Source organism: Artemia sp. Qi Xiang Cuo, chromosome 19 (assembly GCF_049724085.1).
Source record: "Artemia sp. Qi Xiang Cuo chromosome 19, ASM4972408v1, whole genome shotgun sequence".
NCBI lineage: Eukaryota > Metazoa > Arthropoda > Branchiopoda > Anostraca > Artemiidae > Artemia > Artemia sp. Qi Xiang Cuo.
Window position 1 is genome coordinate 41486667 of NC_142812.1, and position 17899 is coordinate 41504565.

Consider the following 17899-nt stretch of genomic DNA (forward strand, 5'->3'; position numbering starts at 1 on the left):
TCAAAAGAAACTCATTTCTTCCTCAAAACAGCCCCATCTCTCCATCAAAGACAGACTCATGCTTCTATCACTCCTTAAAAAAAAATCACCCCTAAATCAAGTCAAACTCATTCTTCCATACTTTCATCACAACAAACTCATCCCTCGACCAAAACAACTCATCCCTCCACCACAACGAACTCATCCCTTTACCTTTTGATAAAAAAAACTCATTCCTTCCTCAAAACAGCCCCATCTCTCCATCAAAGACAGACTCCCTCCTTAAAATAAACTCACCCCTAAATCAAGGCAAACACATCCCTCCATCCTTTCATCACAACAAACTCATCTCTCGACCGAAACGAACTCATCCCTTTATCTTTTCATCAAAAGAAACCCATTCCTTCCTCAAAACAGCCCATCTCTTCATCAAAGACAGACTCATGCTTCTATCACTCCTTAAAAAAAAATCACCCCTAAATCAAGGCAAACTCATTCTTCCATCCGTTCATCACAAAAAATTTATCCCTCGACCAAAACAACTCATCCCTCTATCAGAACGAATTCATCCCTTTATCTTTTCATCAAAAAAAACTCATTCCTTCCTCAAAACAGCCCCATCTCTCCATCAAAGACAGACTCATGCTTCTATCACTCCTTAAAAAAAATCACCCCTAAATCAAGGCAAACTCATTCTTCCATCCTTTCATTACAACAAACTCATCTCTCGACCAAATCAACTCATCCCTTCATCAAAACGAACTCATCCCTTTATCTTTTCATCAAGAGAAACTCATTCCTTCCTCAAAACAGCCCCATCTCTTCATCTAAGACAGACTCATGCTTCTATCCCTCCTTAAAAAAAAATCACCCCTAAATTAAGGCAAACTCATTCTTCCATCCTTTCATCACAACAAACTCATCTCTCGACCAAAACAACTCATCCCTCTATCAAAACGAACTCATCCCTTTATCTTTTCATCAAAAGAAACTCATTCCTTCCTCAAAACAGCCCCATCTGTCCATCAAAGGCAGACTCATGCTTCTATCCCTCCTTAAAAAAAAAAACCACCCCTAAATCGAGGCAAACTCATTCTTCCATCCTTTCATCACAACAAACTCATCTCTCGACCAAAACAACTCATCCCTTCATCAAAACCAACTCATCCCTTTATCTTATCATCAAAAGAAACTCATTCCTTCCTCAAAGCAGCCACATCTCTCCATCAAAGACAGACTCATGCTTCTATCCCTCCTTTAAAAAAAAGCTCACCCCTAAATCAAGGTAAACTCATTCTTCCATCCTTTCATCACAACAAACTCATCCCTCGACCAAAACAACTCATCCCTCCATCAAAACGAACTCATTCCTTTATCTTTTCATAAAAAAAACTCATTCTATCCTCAAAACAGCCCCATCTCTCCATCAAAGCAAACTCATCCCACCATCCAGTCAAAATTATCCCTTTATCAAAACGGGCTCATCTTTCCATGAAAACAAACTCATCTAAGCCCATTCATGTTGTGTACTTTTCTGTGCTTTTGATGGTACAGTAATATAGATTATTGTTAATTTGCTTTGAACCTAAGTTCTGACAGAGGAGGATAAATTGGGTCAAGCAAAAACCGCCGAGTGACCACACTATGTAAATTCCGTCCCCATCTCTGAAATAAGTTTCTCTGAGCTCTTTCTCAGAAATTTTCTCCATGTAAAAAAACTCCTTTAAGTACCCTTGTAAGATTGAACTCCTTTAAGTACTCCTTTTTTAAGTACTCCTTAAAAAAAACTCCTTTAAGTACCCTTGCGAGATTGAACTCCTTTAAGTACTCCTTTTTTAAGTACTCCTTAAAAAAAACTCCTTTAAGTACCCTTGTAAGATTGAACTCCTTTAAGTACTCCTTAAAAAAAAACTCCTTTAAGTACCCTTGTAAAATTGAACTCCTTTAAGTACTCCTTAAAAAAAAACTCCTTTAAGTACTCCTTAAGATAGAACTCCTTTAAGTACTCCTTAAGAAAACTCCTTTAAGTACCGTGCTTGTAGTACGTTTTCACTTGTACATAAACAGGCAGGTTTAATTAATTTAAAACATAATTTTATCGGCTGAAGAACCAAATATATCAATTATGATTCATAACAGAAACGAGCCAAATGTTAGCCAAATTAAGACATTTTTGACAAACAGATATGCAGGGCCGTATCCAGGATTTTTGGTCAGGGGGGGGTTTACTAATTTTTGACTTTTTTGGGGGGGTTTTACTAATTTTTGACTCAGTTTTCGACTAATTTTACTGATTTTTACCTAGGTTTTACTCATTTTCGACTTATTTTCGAGTCGGTCAAAAATTTCGGGGGGGGGGTTCAAACCGGGTAACTCCCCCTCCCCTGGATACGGCCTTGCAGATATGAAATACGACTGTCGAAGTGAAATTTAACTCGTGTTTGAACCTAGCCTTACTCTTCCTGATGCAAAACGTTTCTTTTCTTGTGTTATGCATTTTATTGGAGCTATGTAGATTTTTCCCCATCGTCCTTTATATCTATTTTCTTTTTCTGAAATAGTAAGTAAATTGAATGATGAATGATGGTACCATAACGGAAATTCTTGTAAATTCTTAGTAACCTCGAGCTCTGACAAAAGATGTTGTTTCAATGAAACATCAGAAACGTGACTTGAACTCTGAAACGTCCAAGAATCGTTATTTTGATGCCACGCTGGAATAAATGATAGAAAAAGAAATTTTAAGTGTTTTTGGAGAATTTCAGATATAAAAATAAACTCGCTTAAATACCCATATAAGTTGGAATACCAATTGGAATATAAGTTGGAGTTTGTTTTGATAGAGGGATGAGTTGTTTTGGTCGAGAGATGAGTTTGTTGTGATGAAAGGTTGGAAGAATGTGTGTAACTCGATTTAGGGGTGATTTTTTTTTAAGGAGTGAGAGAAGCATGAGTCTGCATTTTAAGCACAGATGGGCCTGTTTTGAGGAAGGAATGTGTTTCTTTTGATGAAAAGATAAATGGATTAGTTAGTTTTGATAGATGGATGAGTTGTTTTGGTCGAGAGATGAGTTTGTTTTGATGAAAGGATGGAATAATGAGTTTACCTTAATGTAGGGGTGATTTTTTTTTAAGGAGGGATAGAAGCATGAGTCTGCCTTTGATGCAGAGATGGAGCTGTTTTGAGGAAGGAATGGGTTTATTTTGATGAAAAGATAAAGGGATGAGTTCGTTTTGATAGAGGGATGAGTTGTTTTGGTCGAGAGATGAGTTTTTTGTGATGAAAGGATGGAAGAATGAGTTTGCCTTGATTTAGGGGTGATTTTTTTTTAAGGAGGGATAGAAGCATGAGTATGCCTTTGATGGAGAGATGGGACTGTTTTGAGGAAGGAATGGGTTTCTTTTGATGAAAAGATAAAGGGATGAGTTCGTTTTGATAGAGGGATGAGTTGTTTTGGTCGAGGGATGAGTTTGTTGTGATGAACGGATGGAAGAATGAGTTTGCCTTGATTTAGGGGTGATTTTTTTTTTTTAAGGAGGGATAGAAGCATGAGTCTGCCTTTGATGAAGAGATGGGCTGTTTTGAGGAAGGAATGAGTTTCTCTTGATGAAAATATAAAGGGATGAGTTCGTTTTGATAGATGGTTTAAAGCTTGTGATTTGTGATTTATTAATTTTATAGATGTACTATTTTGCAACAAACTTTTACATCACGGAACGGTTGGAGCTTTAGATCCCTCTACCAGTGAACTTCCATGGATTAAGATGTACGTTTAGGCGTTCTGTTTTTTGTTTGACCCTCTCTCAAGGCCCTTGAATAATTTATTTTTATATTTTTTTCTAGAGCTTCAATTATGGTGAAGAATTTTGATGATTTTTTTCTTCTTTTTTTTTGTTAAATTTTCAGCTTCAGTAGTGAGACCTTCGGTTTCAAGAGTTTCAGTTTCAATTGTACAAAGTTTCAATGACCGAAAGAGCCTTAACAGAATATGGATCTATGTTTTTTGATGTCCTGTTTTTTCTTGTGACCCTATCTCAGTATTTTTTCATATTATAATATCAGTTCAAAACCTCATAGGTCACTGTTTCGCTGATCAAATAAGCGTCGTTGGGACATATGATTAGTGTTCTTATGCTCTATTTTTTTTTGTGTTTGGCTCAAGGCTCTCGAATGAATTATATTTCTTTTTTTTTCTTTTTTTTTCTTTTTAGAGTTTCATGTATGGCAAAAAGCCTCAGAAGCCAGCCTCATGCCCTGTAGAAATCTACCGTATTATTCTTTCTTGTTGGGACTTGGATCCTTCAAAAAGGCTCGCTCCACAAGCCCTAATGAGGGATATGAATCAGATTTTCTATGGCATTTTTAATGCAAGGAAAAGACATGATTACGCTTACTTAGATGAGGAACTCCCTAAGTATAGTAGAGAAGGTAATATGCACACAATATTTGTATATATTATTCAAATTAATGGTAGCTTTTATCGCTTCGCCATGAGCTGGGTAAAGATTATACCGTGTTTGGCGTTATTCAGATTATCAGGGTTTTTAAAGCAGGGAGTTGAAAGTCTGGTTGAAATTAATGTTCTACGATTCATCTTGGGTTTGTTTACAAAATAATGGTTTGATTATGATATTTTTATGCAAAATTCCTTAACAGGCCAAAAGTGAAAGACATTAGATCCGATTATATGACGGTTTGTGGTTGTATAGTCAGGTGTTGTCGTCATAAAAACCTATTGAAGCTTTGAAATAGTATTAAACTCGTCCTATTTTCTGGCAAAATAAAAAAAAATGAACATGTAAAGGAAACGAGTGTAAATACAGGAAATGGTTTTATTGCTCAAAGTAAGTAGAAACAAGGCTTTTTCTCGAAGGCTGAGGCATCTCCATATCTGCGAAAGAAGCCTTGTAATACTCTCTTCGCAAAATGTCACAGTCAATTATTAAGAGGGTCGTTAATTTTTCAAACGGTCTTAAGACTAAAAAGCTGTTTTGCTTATGGAATTTATTAAGCCAGGAACAACAATTACTGCAGATTCTTATGGGCAATTTTGCGACTTCTGGCTATCAGAAGCTGACTTCAACCCTCGTTCTGATCTATGATTATGCCCGTCTTCACAGTGCTCGTTTAACCCAACTGATCATTTAGCAATTTGAATGACTTCTGGCTATCAGAAGCCGACTTCAACCCTCGTTCTGGTCTATGATTATGCCCGTCTTCACAGTGCTCGTTTAACCCAACTGATCCTTTAGCAATTTTGCGACTTCTGGCTATCAGAAGCTGACTTCAACCCTCGTTCTGATCTATGATTATGCCCGTCTTCACAGTGCTCGTTTAACCCAACTGATCATTTAGCAATTTGAATGACTTCTGGCTATCAGAAGCCGACTTCAACCCTCGTTCTGGTCTATGATTATGTCCGTCTTCACAGTGCTCGTTTAACCCAACTGATCCTTTAGCAATTTGAATGAGACATTTTTGAACCATCACCATATAGTCCTGACTACGCACCAAGTCACTTAGCTCCATAAAATTTTCTGTTATGTCAATTAACATTTGAGAAATATTTCATTCGTCTAGGTACTTTTGTAGGGAAATGAACTTGATTCGACATTGCTATTGGCTTTTTAAAGTCTTTCTTTTTCTATATTGATCCGTCTTATCTTTACTGCCACTTGAGGTTGAAAATAAACAATCGCTGTAAAATAGGGGTTTCATCCTTTTGAGGCTTCGAAGTTGCTTTAGAATGAAAAGATCTAGAGCTATACAAAAACATAGCTAGAAACTGAAGCAGATGAAAAAAAAAATCGGGTGGTTTTGCAATATCTCTTGTCGAATACTGAAATAACAGGAAATATTTTTTCTATCCAAAGGGAAATTATCTCATAATTGATATTATTTTGAGCGTATTTTGTGTTTCTATCAAGTAATATTAACGAGCTATATCTCAAGCTGCTTCCTATATGCACATTTCTTAGGAAACTTTCAAATCAGGCTACTACTGTCAACATAGTATATTAGCAACACAGATTACAATTATTATGTTCATTGAAAAAATGACACGTCTAAAAATTTCTCTTTTTTAAAGTTTATCCAACCTTTGGGCCATTTTCTCTTCTTACGTAATAAGAGTAAAGTAAGAAGTCAGGAAAACTTTTCAGGAAAGAGTTTCGAGAATTTTGTACTTTAAATAAATTACAAGGATATATTTATTGCAAACTTTTAAATAAATAACAGTTATGTTGACAAAGTGGACTGATGAAAGTTTCTCTCTAGATAGATTCGTTGACGATTTTTCTGGTTGATGTCTGAAACGCTTTCTTTTAGTATTTTTTTAAGGTGAATGTAAAGTCTTGTTTAGAAAATAAAGGCTAAAAAATTCTGGATAGTATTTTCTTATATTTTTTAGGTTTTCTTGAGAGTGAACTCTGCAGTATCTCCTCTTTGACAAAGGAAGAGGACAACTCTCTGCAGCTTGGGATTAATGAAACAAAGTTACCCATCAGTCAAATAGGAGTTAGTTGATTTTTCCTTATTCTGTTTTAACATCTCTCTCTCTCTCTCTCTCTCTGTCTCTCTCTCTCTCTCTCTCTCTCTCTCTCTCTCTCTCTCTCTCTCTCTCTCTCTCTCTCTCTGTCTCTCTATCTCTCTCTCTCTCTCTCTCTCTCTCTCTCTCTCTCTCTCTCTCTCTCTCTCTCTCTCTCTCTCTCTCTCTGTCTCTCTGTCTCTGTCTATGTCTATCTATCTCTCTCTCTCTGTATGTCTCTCTCTCTGTCTCTGTATCTATCTCTCTATCTCTCTCTCTCTCTCTCTGTCTCTCTCTCTATCTATCTCTTTCTCTCTTTCTCTCTCTCTCTCTCTCTCTCTCTCTCTCTCTCTCTCTCTCTCTCTCTCTCTCTCTCTCTCTCTCTCTCTCTCTCTCTCTCTCTCTCTCTCTCTCTCTCTCTCTCTCTCTCTCTCTCTCTCTCTCTCTCTCTCTCTCTCTCTCTCTCTCTCTCTCTCTCTCCATCTCTCTTTCCCTCTCTCTTGGCATCCTCCTATTTTGCTTACTTTCTCTGTTAACAGGCTAATTAATTATTTCAGCTGTATTGAACTATTCAATTTAGTTGAGTATAGCTATAGTAATAGTTATATGCTTTCAAGTTAGCTATCTTGTCTTGTCTTAAAATAAAATTAAAGTGAGTTAGAATGACATTGACAAGGCTAATGCTTTATGATTTTTATCAAGTAATGATAGAGTTAAATCTCCATTTTAAGATAGATTAATAACTACGTGTTTGTAAGTTTATTGTCTAGTTTTTTTTTTTTTTTTTTTTTTTTTAAAGAGAATTAAACTGAGCACTTGTTCGATATTAAATAAGCCAATTCTTTGACCATTCGTTGAATTTCGGAAGTCATTACCAGGTTGTGTTACAATGGACGATCAGCTTATCATAGTTTGAAGTATGCATAAACGAATAAAATGCATGGAATTTTATCTATTTTATAATTTTATCTATTTTATCTATTTTATATTTTTTTCTATTTTATCTATTTTATAATTTTATCTATTTTATCTAGGAAAGTCTCTATTACTACTACTAACAGCTCACTGCAGGACCAAGTCGCCTGAGGTCAATGCAACTCTGCACGCTCCTCCATCACAATCTATTCATTTCCCTCCCAAAAGTTCCATTTTGCTTTAAAGCATTTAAGTTCTTTTATTAGGTTCAACATAGAGGAACATCCAAAGAGGATTTAAACTGATAGGAATGGAAACTTTCGTGTAATTTATGTTTAATATGAGTGAAAAACTAGTAGTGGTATTAAAAATATTAGACTGAGAAACTAGATAACCGAATAAAGAGCTTTGATTCATTAAAATTTGAACTTCCATTGAGTCTGTGAATTGGCTTACATCACTTAACAGGCTATGATAACGATGATTGTGAAGCAAAAAAAGGAAGCGTGGGAAATCATAATTAATCATACAGGGTACTTAAAATATATATAAACAAAATCAGCTCACATTTATTTTATAAGTTATTTTGGGTTGAGGGTGGGGGGGGGGGGTTTGAGAGAATATCCGTCCTAACTCTTCCGAAAAGTGACATATTTTTTAGTTTTTAAGGTATATTGTTGGTTATAAGATAGTTAAGAATTGGTTAGAATGCTGAATGCCGGCTAGTTCAGACAACATGAAAACGAATATATATTATGTCCCCTTGTGGCAAAAGGGATTCTTTTTTTCTTGCAATCGATTAAAACTAAATACAACTGATATTTTCATTTATTTTTCTAGAATTATCTTAATTTTTAGCTGAGAAACACTAGATGGCGCTTTATTATTATTATTATTAAATCGAGCGTTCTTTCTAATCTGTTTTTCATACTCTTTGAGATTATTTTTAAGGTGACAGTGAGCAATGCCTGAAACTAAAAAAGGAAACAACTCCCCATGTTATGAATGTATGGGGGGGGGGATCTTAGAATCAGTCCTGCCACTCCACTCAAAAATCAAAATTCTCCCAAATTTTTGGGTAATTTTTATTCAAATCCTCAAATAAAATTAGATTTTTTTTTATTATTGGGATATTCTATATCCTGGTGTATTGATTTCTCTGTAATGGTCTTTCAATTTTTACCATATCTATATTTTGCTCTAAAATAAGGTTTACCATGTCACAGGTGGTATTCAAAAACTTAAATACCTAAAAACTAAAAAAGGACAGACTAGAAAATCTCTGTTCACACGTGAAGAAATTAAAATGAGGGAAAGGGTGACACCGGGATTTACAGAAGTCTGAGCCAGAAAATCGTGAGTACTGGGTTTTTACCCATTATACACTATTGTTCTGAGTATAAACCCAGAACTGGGTTTACATGATTGAAAATGAGTATAAACAGCCTTTTTGGAAATCAATTTCCTTCATCATTACTATTTTATTTTCAGTTCTGGAATACGATGACTTCGGGTTTCATTTTGGATTCTGGAACCATCGGCAGCATAAGTGACTATTCAATTTCATCAGATGTTAATGACATCTACGTTCTTGGAAAAGATCAGCTTCAAATTGGGACAAGAATTGGACGGGTATATTTGCATTTTCTCTGCGTTCTCCTCTATATTTTCAACTCCTCTCCCTATTAATTTTTCATTTGTCTATTCGGCTCTGCTCAGTGGTGTTAAATCACAGAAATTAGGGAGGGGGACAATTTTTTTCAACTTTTCCAATAAAAATAATAAAAATTCACTATTCAATAGAAGTTCCGAAAAAAAGCATTTTTCAATATCTGGGCAAGTGAGAGGAGCAAAAAACTGGGGGGACAAGTTTCCCCTTGCAATTGACTTCTCCTGCTCTGTATTAAAATATTAATGTAGGTGACGTGCTTTCATTGCCATCAAGGGGCTTAACCTGCCACCTTGAGAAATGGCTACTGATAGTATGTATAGTTTGAACAGGAAGTATGAAATACAAATTAATTAAATTTTAACCTTCATCGTAAATATACGATATTCAAACCAATGCGACTGACGATTTTTATTTGGTTATGTTCCTTACTAACATGGATCGACAACATTTTTCACATATTTGCAATTTGAATTTTTTTACATTTGCCAAAAAATATCGCAGCAATTAATGTTTAGTTTATAAGTTTATGCTAAATTAAATTAATTAATAGGCGTTTTGAGAAAAACTATCAAGTGAGGAAAAATTGCCATTTGAAGCTGATTTGGGAATGGTTACTCTTATTTTGATTAATCTTAATGGTAAAAGTTTTTTGCGAAGACAAACTTATGGTAATTTCAAAAAATAGTCGGAAACTCTACAAAAATGTTGTCGGATCGAAATAAGAACTGCACCATTGGAATTATCATAGCCGAAAACCCAAGGAGAATTATAGTCCCCCAATTTGGGCTACAAGGAAAATCACTTTTTTTGCATGGAAACCAGTGATGTGTCTTCTTTTCTTTTCGCCACCGCTTGTCGGGCATTGGATCATCATAGAGAGCTGTTTAAGGGCTCATTTGAAAGGAAATTACTGTATGTACTGTCTTTTTCAAGTAATAGGAAATAAAAAGTAACGTCTTGGTTGCTATTACAGGAATGTGAATACAATCCAACCCCTGGAGGAGGGGGGGGCTCCTAAACTACTGGTATCAGAACAACTACCATAAGCAATTATCCGATCTATTCCATACTTCGTGGAAAGTAAGATCTAGTATCCTAGTTAAGTCTTTGGAGTTTAATCCGGTGTGACTTTTACGAGGGATATAACACGGTGTGACTTCTACGAGGGTGGGGCAAATCATAGTTATCACGATATTTACAAAGAGAGGCTCTCAGGGATCAATCATACGTTACGAAAAATAGGGCCTTGTGGCTCTATTTGGCTTTTGTGTGTTTAGATTCGATCAAACCTCTGTGAGGAATGGTCTTTGAGGAATCCTGTATCTACTATAACAGGTTATTGGGTTTCAACAAAAATTGTCGAGAGGTCCCCCTATTGGAGGCTCGCGTTTGTGTACTTGGTGATCTAGACTTGATTCAATCTCTGTAGGGGAAGGGAAATGGGTCTCTAAGTTCTTGCCGTTAAGGAATCTCCAGCCTTGTTTTCACAGGGATCCGGTGAGGAGGATGGAAAGAGGACTTTAATTGTTATCATGGCGACATTTTCCAAAATATATCGTTGGACCTCAGCTAAACTTAGTGGGAGGTAAGGGCTATTATCCTTATTGTGCCTTTTCGTTGGCTTGAACCTCTCTTACTTCTACTCGAGGGGGAAGGGTTGGATGATAAATCTCCTGTTATCAGGATCTGACCTCTGGAGGCGAGAAAGGGGGGGAGGGGATAGGCTCTTTTTATTTGGACCCAAGAGGTTCCTGGATCTTCGCAAAGCTTGAAAGTAAATAAGAAGTTGTGTCATATTGGTATACTGATACAATCTAACTGCTGAGGGAGGAAAAGGAAGCTCTCCAAACCATTGTTTTCAGGACGTGTGCCACAAGGAGTTGTCAAATCTAAGCCAAAAAACGCTATTATATGTCAACAAAACTTGGTAGAAAATAAGAGATAATAAGAGTCGTAATCGTTTCTTTGTGGGTGACTGGATGTAAATGAACCTCATTTTGAATTCAACTCATCTCGAATTCTGGATCCGATTCACTCATCATAAATTCCCCCTAGAACATTTCCTTTTGGGTAATCAAGTTTTTTAATTATTTTTTTTTAATATTTTGTTTAAAATATTTAAAAAAAATTGTCTTACCGCGTGAAACTGTTTATAGCTTGAAATCATGCACATTTTACTATTTTCCTATTATCATATTATATCGGTGAATGTCGTAATTTTTAAAATGACTCGGCCTGCGCGGAAAGATTTTCTCCCATAGACTTGCTAGCTTCGTTATTTTAGACTAGCCAAAGGTTTAAGAGATACATACATAAAAAGCGGAATAGAATAGCTTCTTATTTATGGTACCATAAAGGGGTCTATATTCATCTTTATAACTTTAGTTTTCTAGTTGTAATGCTTCAGCTCTCCTTAACACCGGCTTAAACTAAAAAAATTAAGAGCTTCTTCTTTTCCTTTACAGTACTAACTGCAAGTATTGAAATTAGTAAACTTGTTTGTCCAAACAACTTTATCGTGCATTCAAGGCCGTATTCAGGGGATGGGTTAGGGGGTTTGAATCCCCCGTCCCCCCGAATTGTTTGTCCGAGTCGTAAAAACGCAAAAACGAGTAAAAAGCATAAAAACAAGTCGTAAAACCACATTTTTAATGTATTTTTTTGCACCTCCCTTCCCCTGAACAAAAATCCTGGATACGGCCTTGAGTGCATATCTTTTTAAATTGACAGTTCTCTAGTTCGACGCTTCCACGGGAATTATTTTTTTTGTTCCCCATTTTCATCACTATTATTACTGGCTTCTAAACTTCTATAATTTTTCAAGCAATCAAAAATAAATTGTCCATATAAACGTTCTAAAGCAAATTTTATTCAATGAAAAGAAGATAAATTTTCTCGATACTATTTGCAGCTAAACCCAAAATAATATTTTAAAATGTTGTGATTGGTGATGATTGCGAAGAAATGGTGGGGCTAATCCAAATAAACTGGTAAATTGCTCCAATGTAGTCTAGAATCACTGTGCTCTTTATTGTTTTGGACTTTAGGGTCATTATGGAGAGGTCTGTCTTGGTGCTCTTCGACGAAGAAATGGCGAGACACTAACTGTGGCGGTGAAGCGGCTAATTCCTATGCAAAACATGACCGATTCAAACGCCTTTGATGATATGATGCGAGAGTTTGAAATAATGAAGGTGAGCCCAAGTGTACTGCGCCATGGTTGTAGTAGTCCTTCTTTTTCTGCAGTCTTCACTATTGCTATTTTTTTCGTTTTTAAAGTTGTTGTTTAAAGTTCGTTTTGTAAAGTTGACGGTTCTCAAGTTCGACGCTGCCACGGGAACTATTTTTCGGTCCCCATTTTCATAACTATTATTACTGGCTTCTTAACTTTTATAATTTGTTCAAGCAATCAAAAATAAATTGTCCATATAAACGTTCTAAAGCGAATTTTATTAAATGAAAAGAACATAAATTTTCTCAATACTATTTACAGTTAAACCCAAAATAATTCCTATGCAAAACATGACCGATTCAAACGCCTTTGATGATATGATGCGAGAGTTTGAAATAATGAAGGTGAGCCCAAGTGTACTGCGCCATGGCTGTAGCAGTCCATCTTTTTTTGCAGTCTTCACTATTGCTTTTTAATGGATAAACTGTAGCCTAATATTTCACACGATTGGTCTACGATTATGATTCTCTTCTTCTAAAATCTGTTAAACATTGATAACAAAGAACAGTAGTACCTTTTGTATTGATCTTTATAATCAGAAATTAGCAACAATATTAGCAAAGAAATGTAATGATATTTATAAGCAGAAATTAGCTCATATAAGAGTTCCAAATATTCAAATTTATGCTGAAACTCTTTGCTGCGCATCCAGTAAAAATGGCACTATTACGTTAAAGCTCTACTTTATTAAAAAATTCATTTAATAAAAACTGCTTTCATAATTTTGGCCTAGACATCAACTAAATTATGCTAATTTTTACAACTCAGCAGATTACAAGGTGAACGGAATAAGAATGATTAAATGCAGTTACAAAAAATTAACAAAAGAGTTCGTAAAACGATTGGTACGGCATCTCAACGGTTCAGTTGTATTCCTGATTTGGGTAGGCAGACACTTTGTACAAGGAGGTGGCAGGTGGCAAGTGGGAGGTGGCAGCAGCAAACAATGCTTCTGACTCGCTAGTAGCGAGTGCCCAAACTGGAGGAAAGGTTCGTCTTTGTACTCACGGAGAGAGTGCATTTTTAGTGGCTTGAGTGTGGATTTATGAGATACATAATTTGTACCGAGTATGATTTTTGCAGCACGTTTCTGCCCAATTTCAATGTCGCTATTGAGATTCTCTGTATCGTGCACTTGAGGGTCCTAGACTAGACATGCATAATCCAAGTAATGGCCGAACATAACATAGATATACCAGTTTGAGTTGCATAGTAGGAAAAACCCAGGCTCCCCAAAGTAACCAAAGATCTTACGATGAATTTTTCGGCAGACTAAGGTAGCTAAGTGGTTGAAGATGCCTGCTTAGTCTCTGTGAGGTACTGGGTTCGACTGCCTCCGACAGGAACAGTAAGACTGCCGACTTTCCTTCGGTATCCGAATTTTTTGTCTTTTTTATCTACAAACAAAGTCGATCTAAAGTCGAGACAGTTTGTTAATTTGGATTCCCAAGGAATTTAAAGGTATCTAAGAACAGGAGTGCCGATTGCCAGCTTCGATGCTCTTGAAAATCAACGAAATAATGTATTAAAAAAAATAATGTATTCAGGAAGGCATCGCTCACCAAAACTGTTACTCTAGGAAACAGAAGTCAATAGTATATATGTAAGACAATAAAAACAAATCTCAGCTGATTCATTACTTCCATCCCCTACCCCACATAAAATTCTAAAAGTTGAACATTTACTATTTCTAGAAAGAATTGGTGACTCCTCTGCAGGGAGATACCATCATACTGTTTGTTTTATTTATTGGATTTTTAGGCGACCAAATTTAGCTATCTGCTACCCCAATTTTAGATCAAAAAGATTGCTGACCCGGGTACAGAAGGCCCGATTTATTGAGAACCCCAACGACAAGTTTTTAATGGCAAATTTCTATTATTTGTTGTTTTTTTTTAATTAACATAAAACCAAAGTCGAATCTATAACCAAGCAAGGTGCAACGGTCATTTACGCTATCCAATCATCATTTCTAATTTATCAACTTTAGTCGTGAAATAAATCGATAATTTGTGTTATATAATTTAATCACTGATCATAAATGATAGTGATTAGTTTTAGTTATGTAGACAAAGTTAAATAATAAGTAACAATAACATTGCTTAAGCAGTTCCTGATTACTAAGAGGCCTAACATGTTTATATATACAAGGTTGGGAGATGAGGGGACTTGGGCCCAAGAACTCCGTCTGAGGCCCTGCAGCTATAGAAGTCATCAATTCATGCATTGTTTTGAATTCAAAAAGGTATCAAATGCCCGTCGTGCCTCCGAGGTGTATCTTTGAATATTCGGCTCTTATATGATTTATTCGTCTTATTAAGTGCTACTACCCCCAGGGTGGCACGTGTTATGTCAGATCAGAGGCATAATTCTCTGAATTTTGGCCATACTGATTAAAGTCTTGAATTTTGAATTTTGTTTGGATCCCAAATGGAGCCTGAGGGGCGTAAAGGAAGTAAAAGTGAACCCGTGTTGTCAGTTAAAATGGCTCTAGGTGTCAGCATTTTAAGTTGAATGATCTCTCCTCTACTCTTTGTGTATGATGGAAGTCTGAATTTAATAAATGTTGATGATTTTATTGGTTAGATTTAATAATTTGATAAAAGGTGAACCATTAGCTTTTAACTATTTATGACAATTGTAACTGCACTTGAAAGAGACGTAACATCTCTTTATATACAAAGCTGTGGAAGTGAGTGAGCTCCGGTCTTTTCTTCTAATCCCTTCTTAGAGATTAAATAAAAATAAAACAAGGAAAACGAACAGAAATTACTAGATATAAGAAGTGGGAAATTTCCCCCCTTGCACTCCAATCAGCGTGATTGTTGTTCGCACTTTACTGAAAACAATATATATTTTAAGCGATTTCAAAGCGAGAGAGAAATAAAAAATGGACTTTTTGTGAAATAAAAACTCAAGGCCGTATCCAGAGTAACCTGGCTTCAGCTCATTGCCCCTCCCCCATCACCTGAAGGTTAACCTTAACTCGTAAAAAGCTACAAAAATGCAAATAAACTAATGTTGATGCCTTTTGTTAATTTTTTTTCAAGCCCCCTCGAACAAAACACCTAAAAAATGCACCCGGAGTGACGGGTGTTATTGTGTTTCATCCCCCCCCCATCCCCCATCCCCTCACTCAAAGGTTCAATTTTGCTCATAAGATAAAAAGGATACAAAAATGCATATAAATAAATTTTGACACGTTCTGTACAGTTTTTTTTAACACCCCCCCCCCACACACAAAAAAATCATAGCCTCTCCCCCAAAAATAATCCTAGATGTAGCATATAGCGTATAGATATAGATATAGTGTACAAAAACTAAACTGTTCACAATACATATTGTTGTCAAAATTGTAATAATGCTCTGAATAATGAGTATTAAAACCTTGTAATTTATCGGCTTTCTCACTTTAAGGACCAACAAGGACATAGAAATAAAAACACCTTGCCATATACTATTCAAGGCCGTACCAAGGATTTTTTTCGGAGAGGGTTTTATTCAAAGATATTTTTTTTTGGGGGGGGGGTTTAAACAAAAAAAACTCAAAAAACGCATACAAAATTTGTTTATATCCATTTTTTTACATTTTAACGAGTCAAAAAAACATTTTGGGAGGGGTTCAAACCCCCTAACCCCGCCTCTGGGTACGGCCCTTACTGTTTTATGAGGAATAGAGAAAGATTCTTCGACTGTCGCTATCATAATCGCCACCTATGTTATATACAGAGTTATTGTTGCTGAGTTTGCATCTTTGCCCTTAATGGGATAAAGCTTCTGTAGTACTTTGAGATTATTTCCAGAGTGATTTCTACACTCTAATTATAGATTTTTAGTTGAGTAGTATGTGAGGTACCTTCTATAATTCTTAGTATAGGTCTTTCTCTCTGGGTATTCTCGCCAGCGCCATCTTCTTTTTTCATATAGATTTGCTCGCCATCTATTGTGCTATTTCCATATAGCACCATCTTTGTTGCCTGAGTATCTGTTTCTTCTGAATAAGTGAAGTCACATAGTTGCCAAATACAGCATAGTTGCCAGATTTAGACAGTATATTTTGGTACATCAACAGATCACATTGATTCAGCCGTTTTTCGCTCATTTTTAGAGACATAATTCGGGCTACATTTTTCGGAGATAGCCTGTGCAGAAGTGAGCAACAACGAACATTCAAGAGGCCGTACAGTACTAGCGGGATTTTTTATCTTTAAACTGCTGGGATAAGATGATTCGTGTGTTGCACTTACCACGGGTCTTATCTACCGCTAAATCTTTAAAGCTTGTAACGCCGGTGTTGCCAAATTGAACTGAAGGTTTGCTGATAAAATCTTTGCCAAAATAAATAACATAAATATGGTAGAACTCTGCCCACATTGCAAGAAAAATGTAACAGGAGTTCAAGAAGGAATTCAGTGCCGAGACTGCCTAAATTGGCTCCACTTTGGTTGCGCAGGTCTTGCGTATAATAAGGAAGCTGCTGACAAAGTCCGAGGACAATGGCAATGCTATAGTTGCAAATCTTCTAGCAATGACCAATATAAAGCAACTCCTCCAACAAAAGCACAAAGTACTAGAGGGACTCCGAGAGAAGAATCCACCAAAAGCCAAGGTCCCTCGGTAAGCCAGCCTACGAAGCCCAAAGAGATTCCTTTGAGCACTAGTTTCTCAGATAACAACACAGAATGCAGCTACTGTCAAAAAGATGTCGACATTGCCACCTCTTTCCTCTGCTTTTTCTGCAACGAGTGGGAACATGCCTCTTGCTGAGGTATAAATGCCGATCTCTTGCTGGTCATGAAGAGAGAAGACAACGAGTGTCACCTGTTTAAATACGAATGCCTCTCCTGCTCCAAGCGAAAAGTAGCACTTCTACAGCTTCAAGTGCGACAGCTAACAGAAGCTCAACCTCACAGACCTTATGAGGCAACACCTTTGAATCATAGTGAAAAACCCTCACGTCACCACATCCAGCCGACAGTAAATGCAATTATTCAGGTAGAAGAAGAAAAGGAATTAAAAGAACAGAAAAAGTTGAATTTGGTAGTCATGGGTCTAACTGAATCTACTGCTGTCAATGACACTACACAGGTTGTCAAATTGACTCAAGAAAATGAGCTCGGGGCAAATATCACTGAAGGGGAGATACTAAAAACTGCCCAGATTGGAAGACCAACAGAAGATGGTAGTCCACGTACTTTGTTAGTTAAGCTAAAAAAAAAATCACAAGAGCTTGAGATAAAAAGGCAAACAATCCTGAGGACAGCTCCAAATCTAAGAAAATCATCAAATGAAGAAACTCGTACCAAAGTATATATAAACCCAGATCTCATGCCCATGCAGAGACAAATGCTCGCCGTGAAGAGACAACAGAAGAGGAATGCCCACACCCAGTGCGATCGTCAAATGGAGATCGGCAGAGCCATTGGAGGCGAGGTAAAGACTCCAACGAAGAGCAACGACAAATATGAAGTAGAATAACCAAAGCCAAACAAATGCCACCATCCTTCAAGCCTAACAAAAAAGCTACTAAAGTAAAAACACTAAAGATACTACATTTAAATGCTGATTCACTGC

The 17899-nt window shown here is 36.4% G+C and overlaps 1 protein-coding gene across 1 annotated transcript in view; it reads left to right on the top strand.

The window, feature by feature from the left end:
- Window positions 1–17899, top strand: part of LOC148940849 (tyrosine-protein kinase hopscotch-like) — a 106371-nt gene that overhangs the window by 34775 nt on the left and 53697 nt on the right. Inside the window, exons 7-10 of the mRNA XM_089105090.1 lie at window positions 4192–4408; window positions 6390–6496; window positions 8913–9053; window positions 12141–12287. Of these exons, the coding sequence (XP_088961216.1) occupies window positions 4192–4408; window positions 6390–6496; window positions 8913–9053; window positions 12141–12287 (612 nt within the window). The remainder of the gene's footprint in view (window positions 1–4191; window positions 4409–6389; window positions 6497–8912; window positions 9054–12140; window positions 12288–17899) is intronic.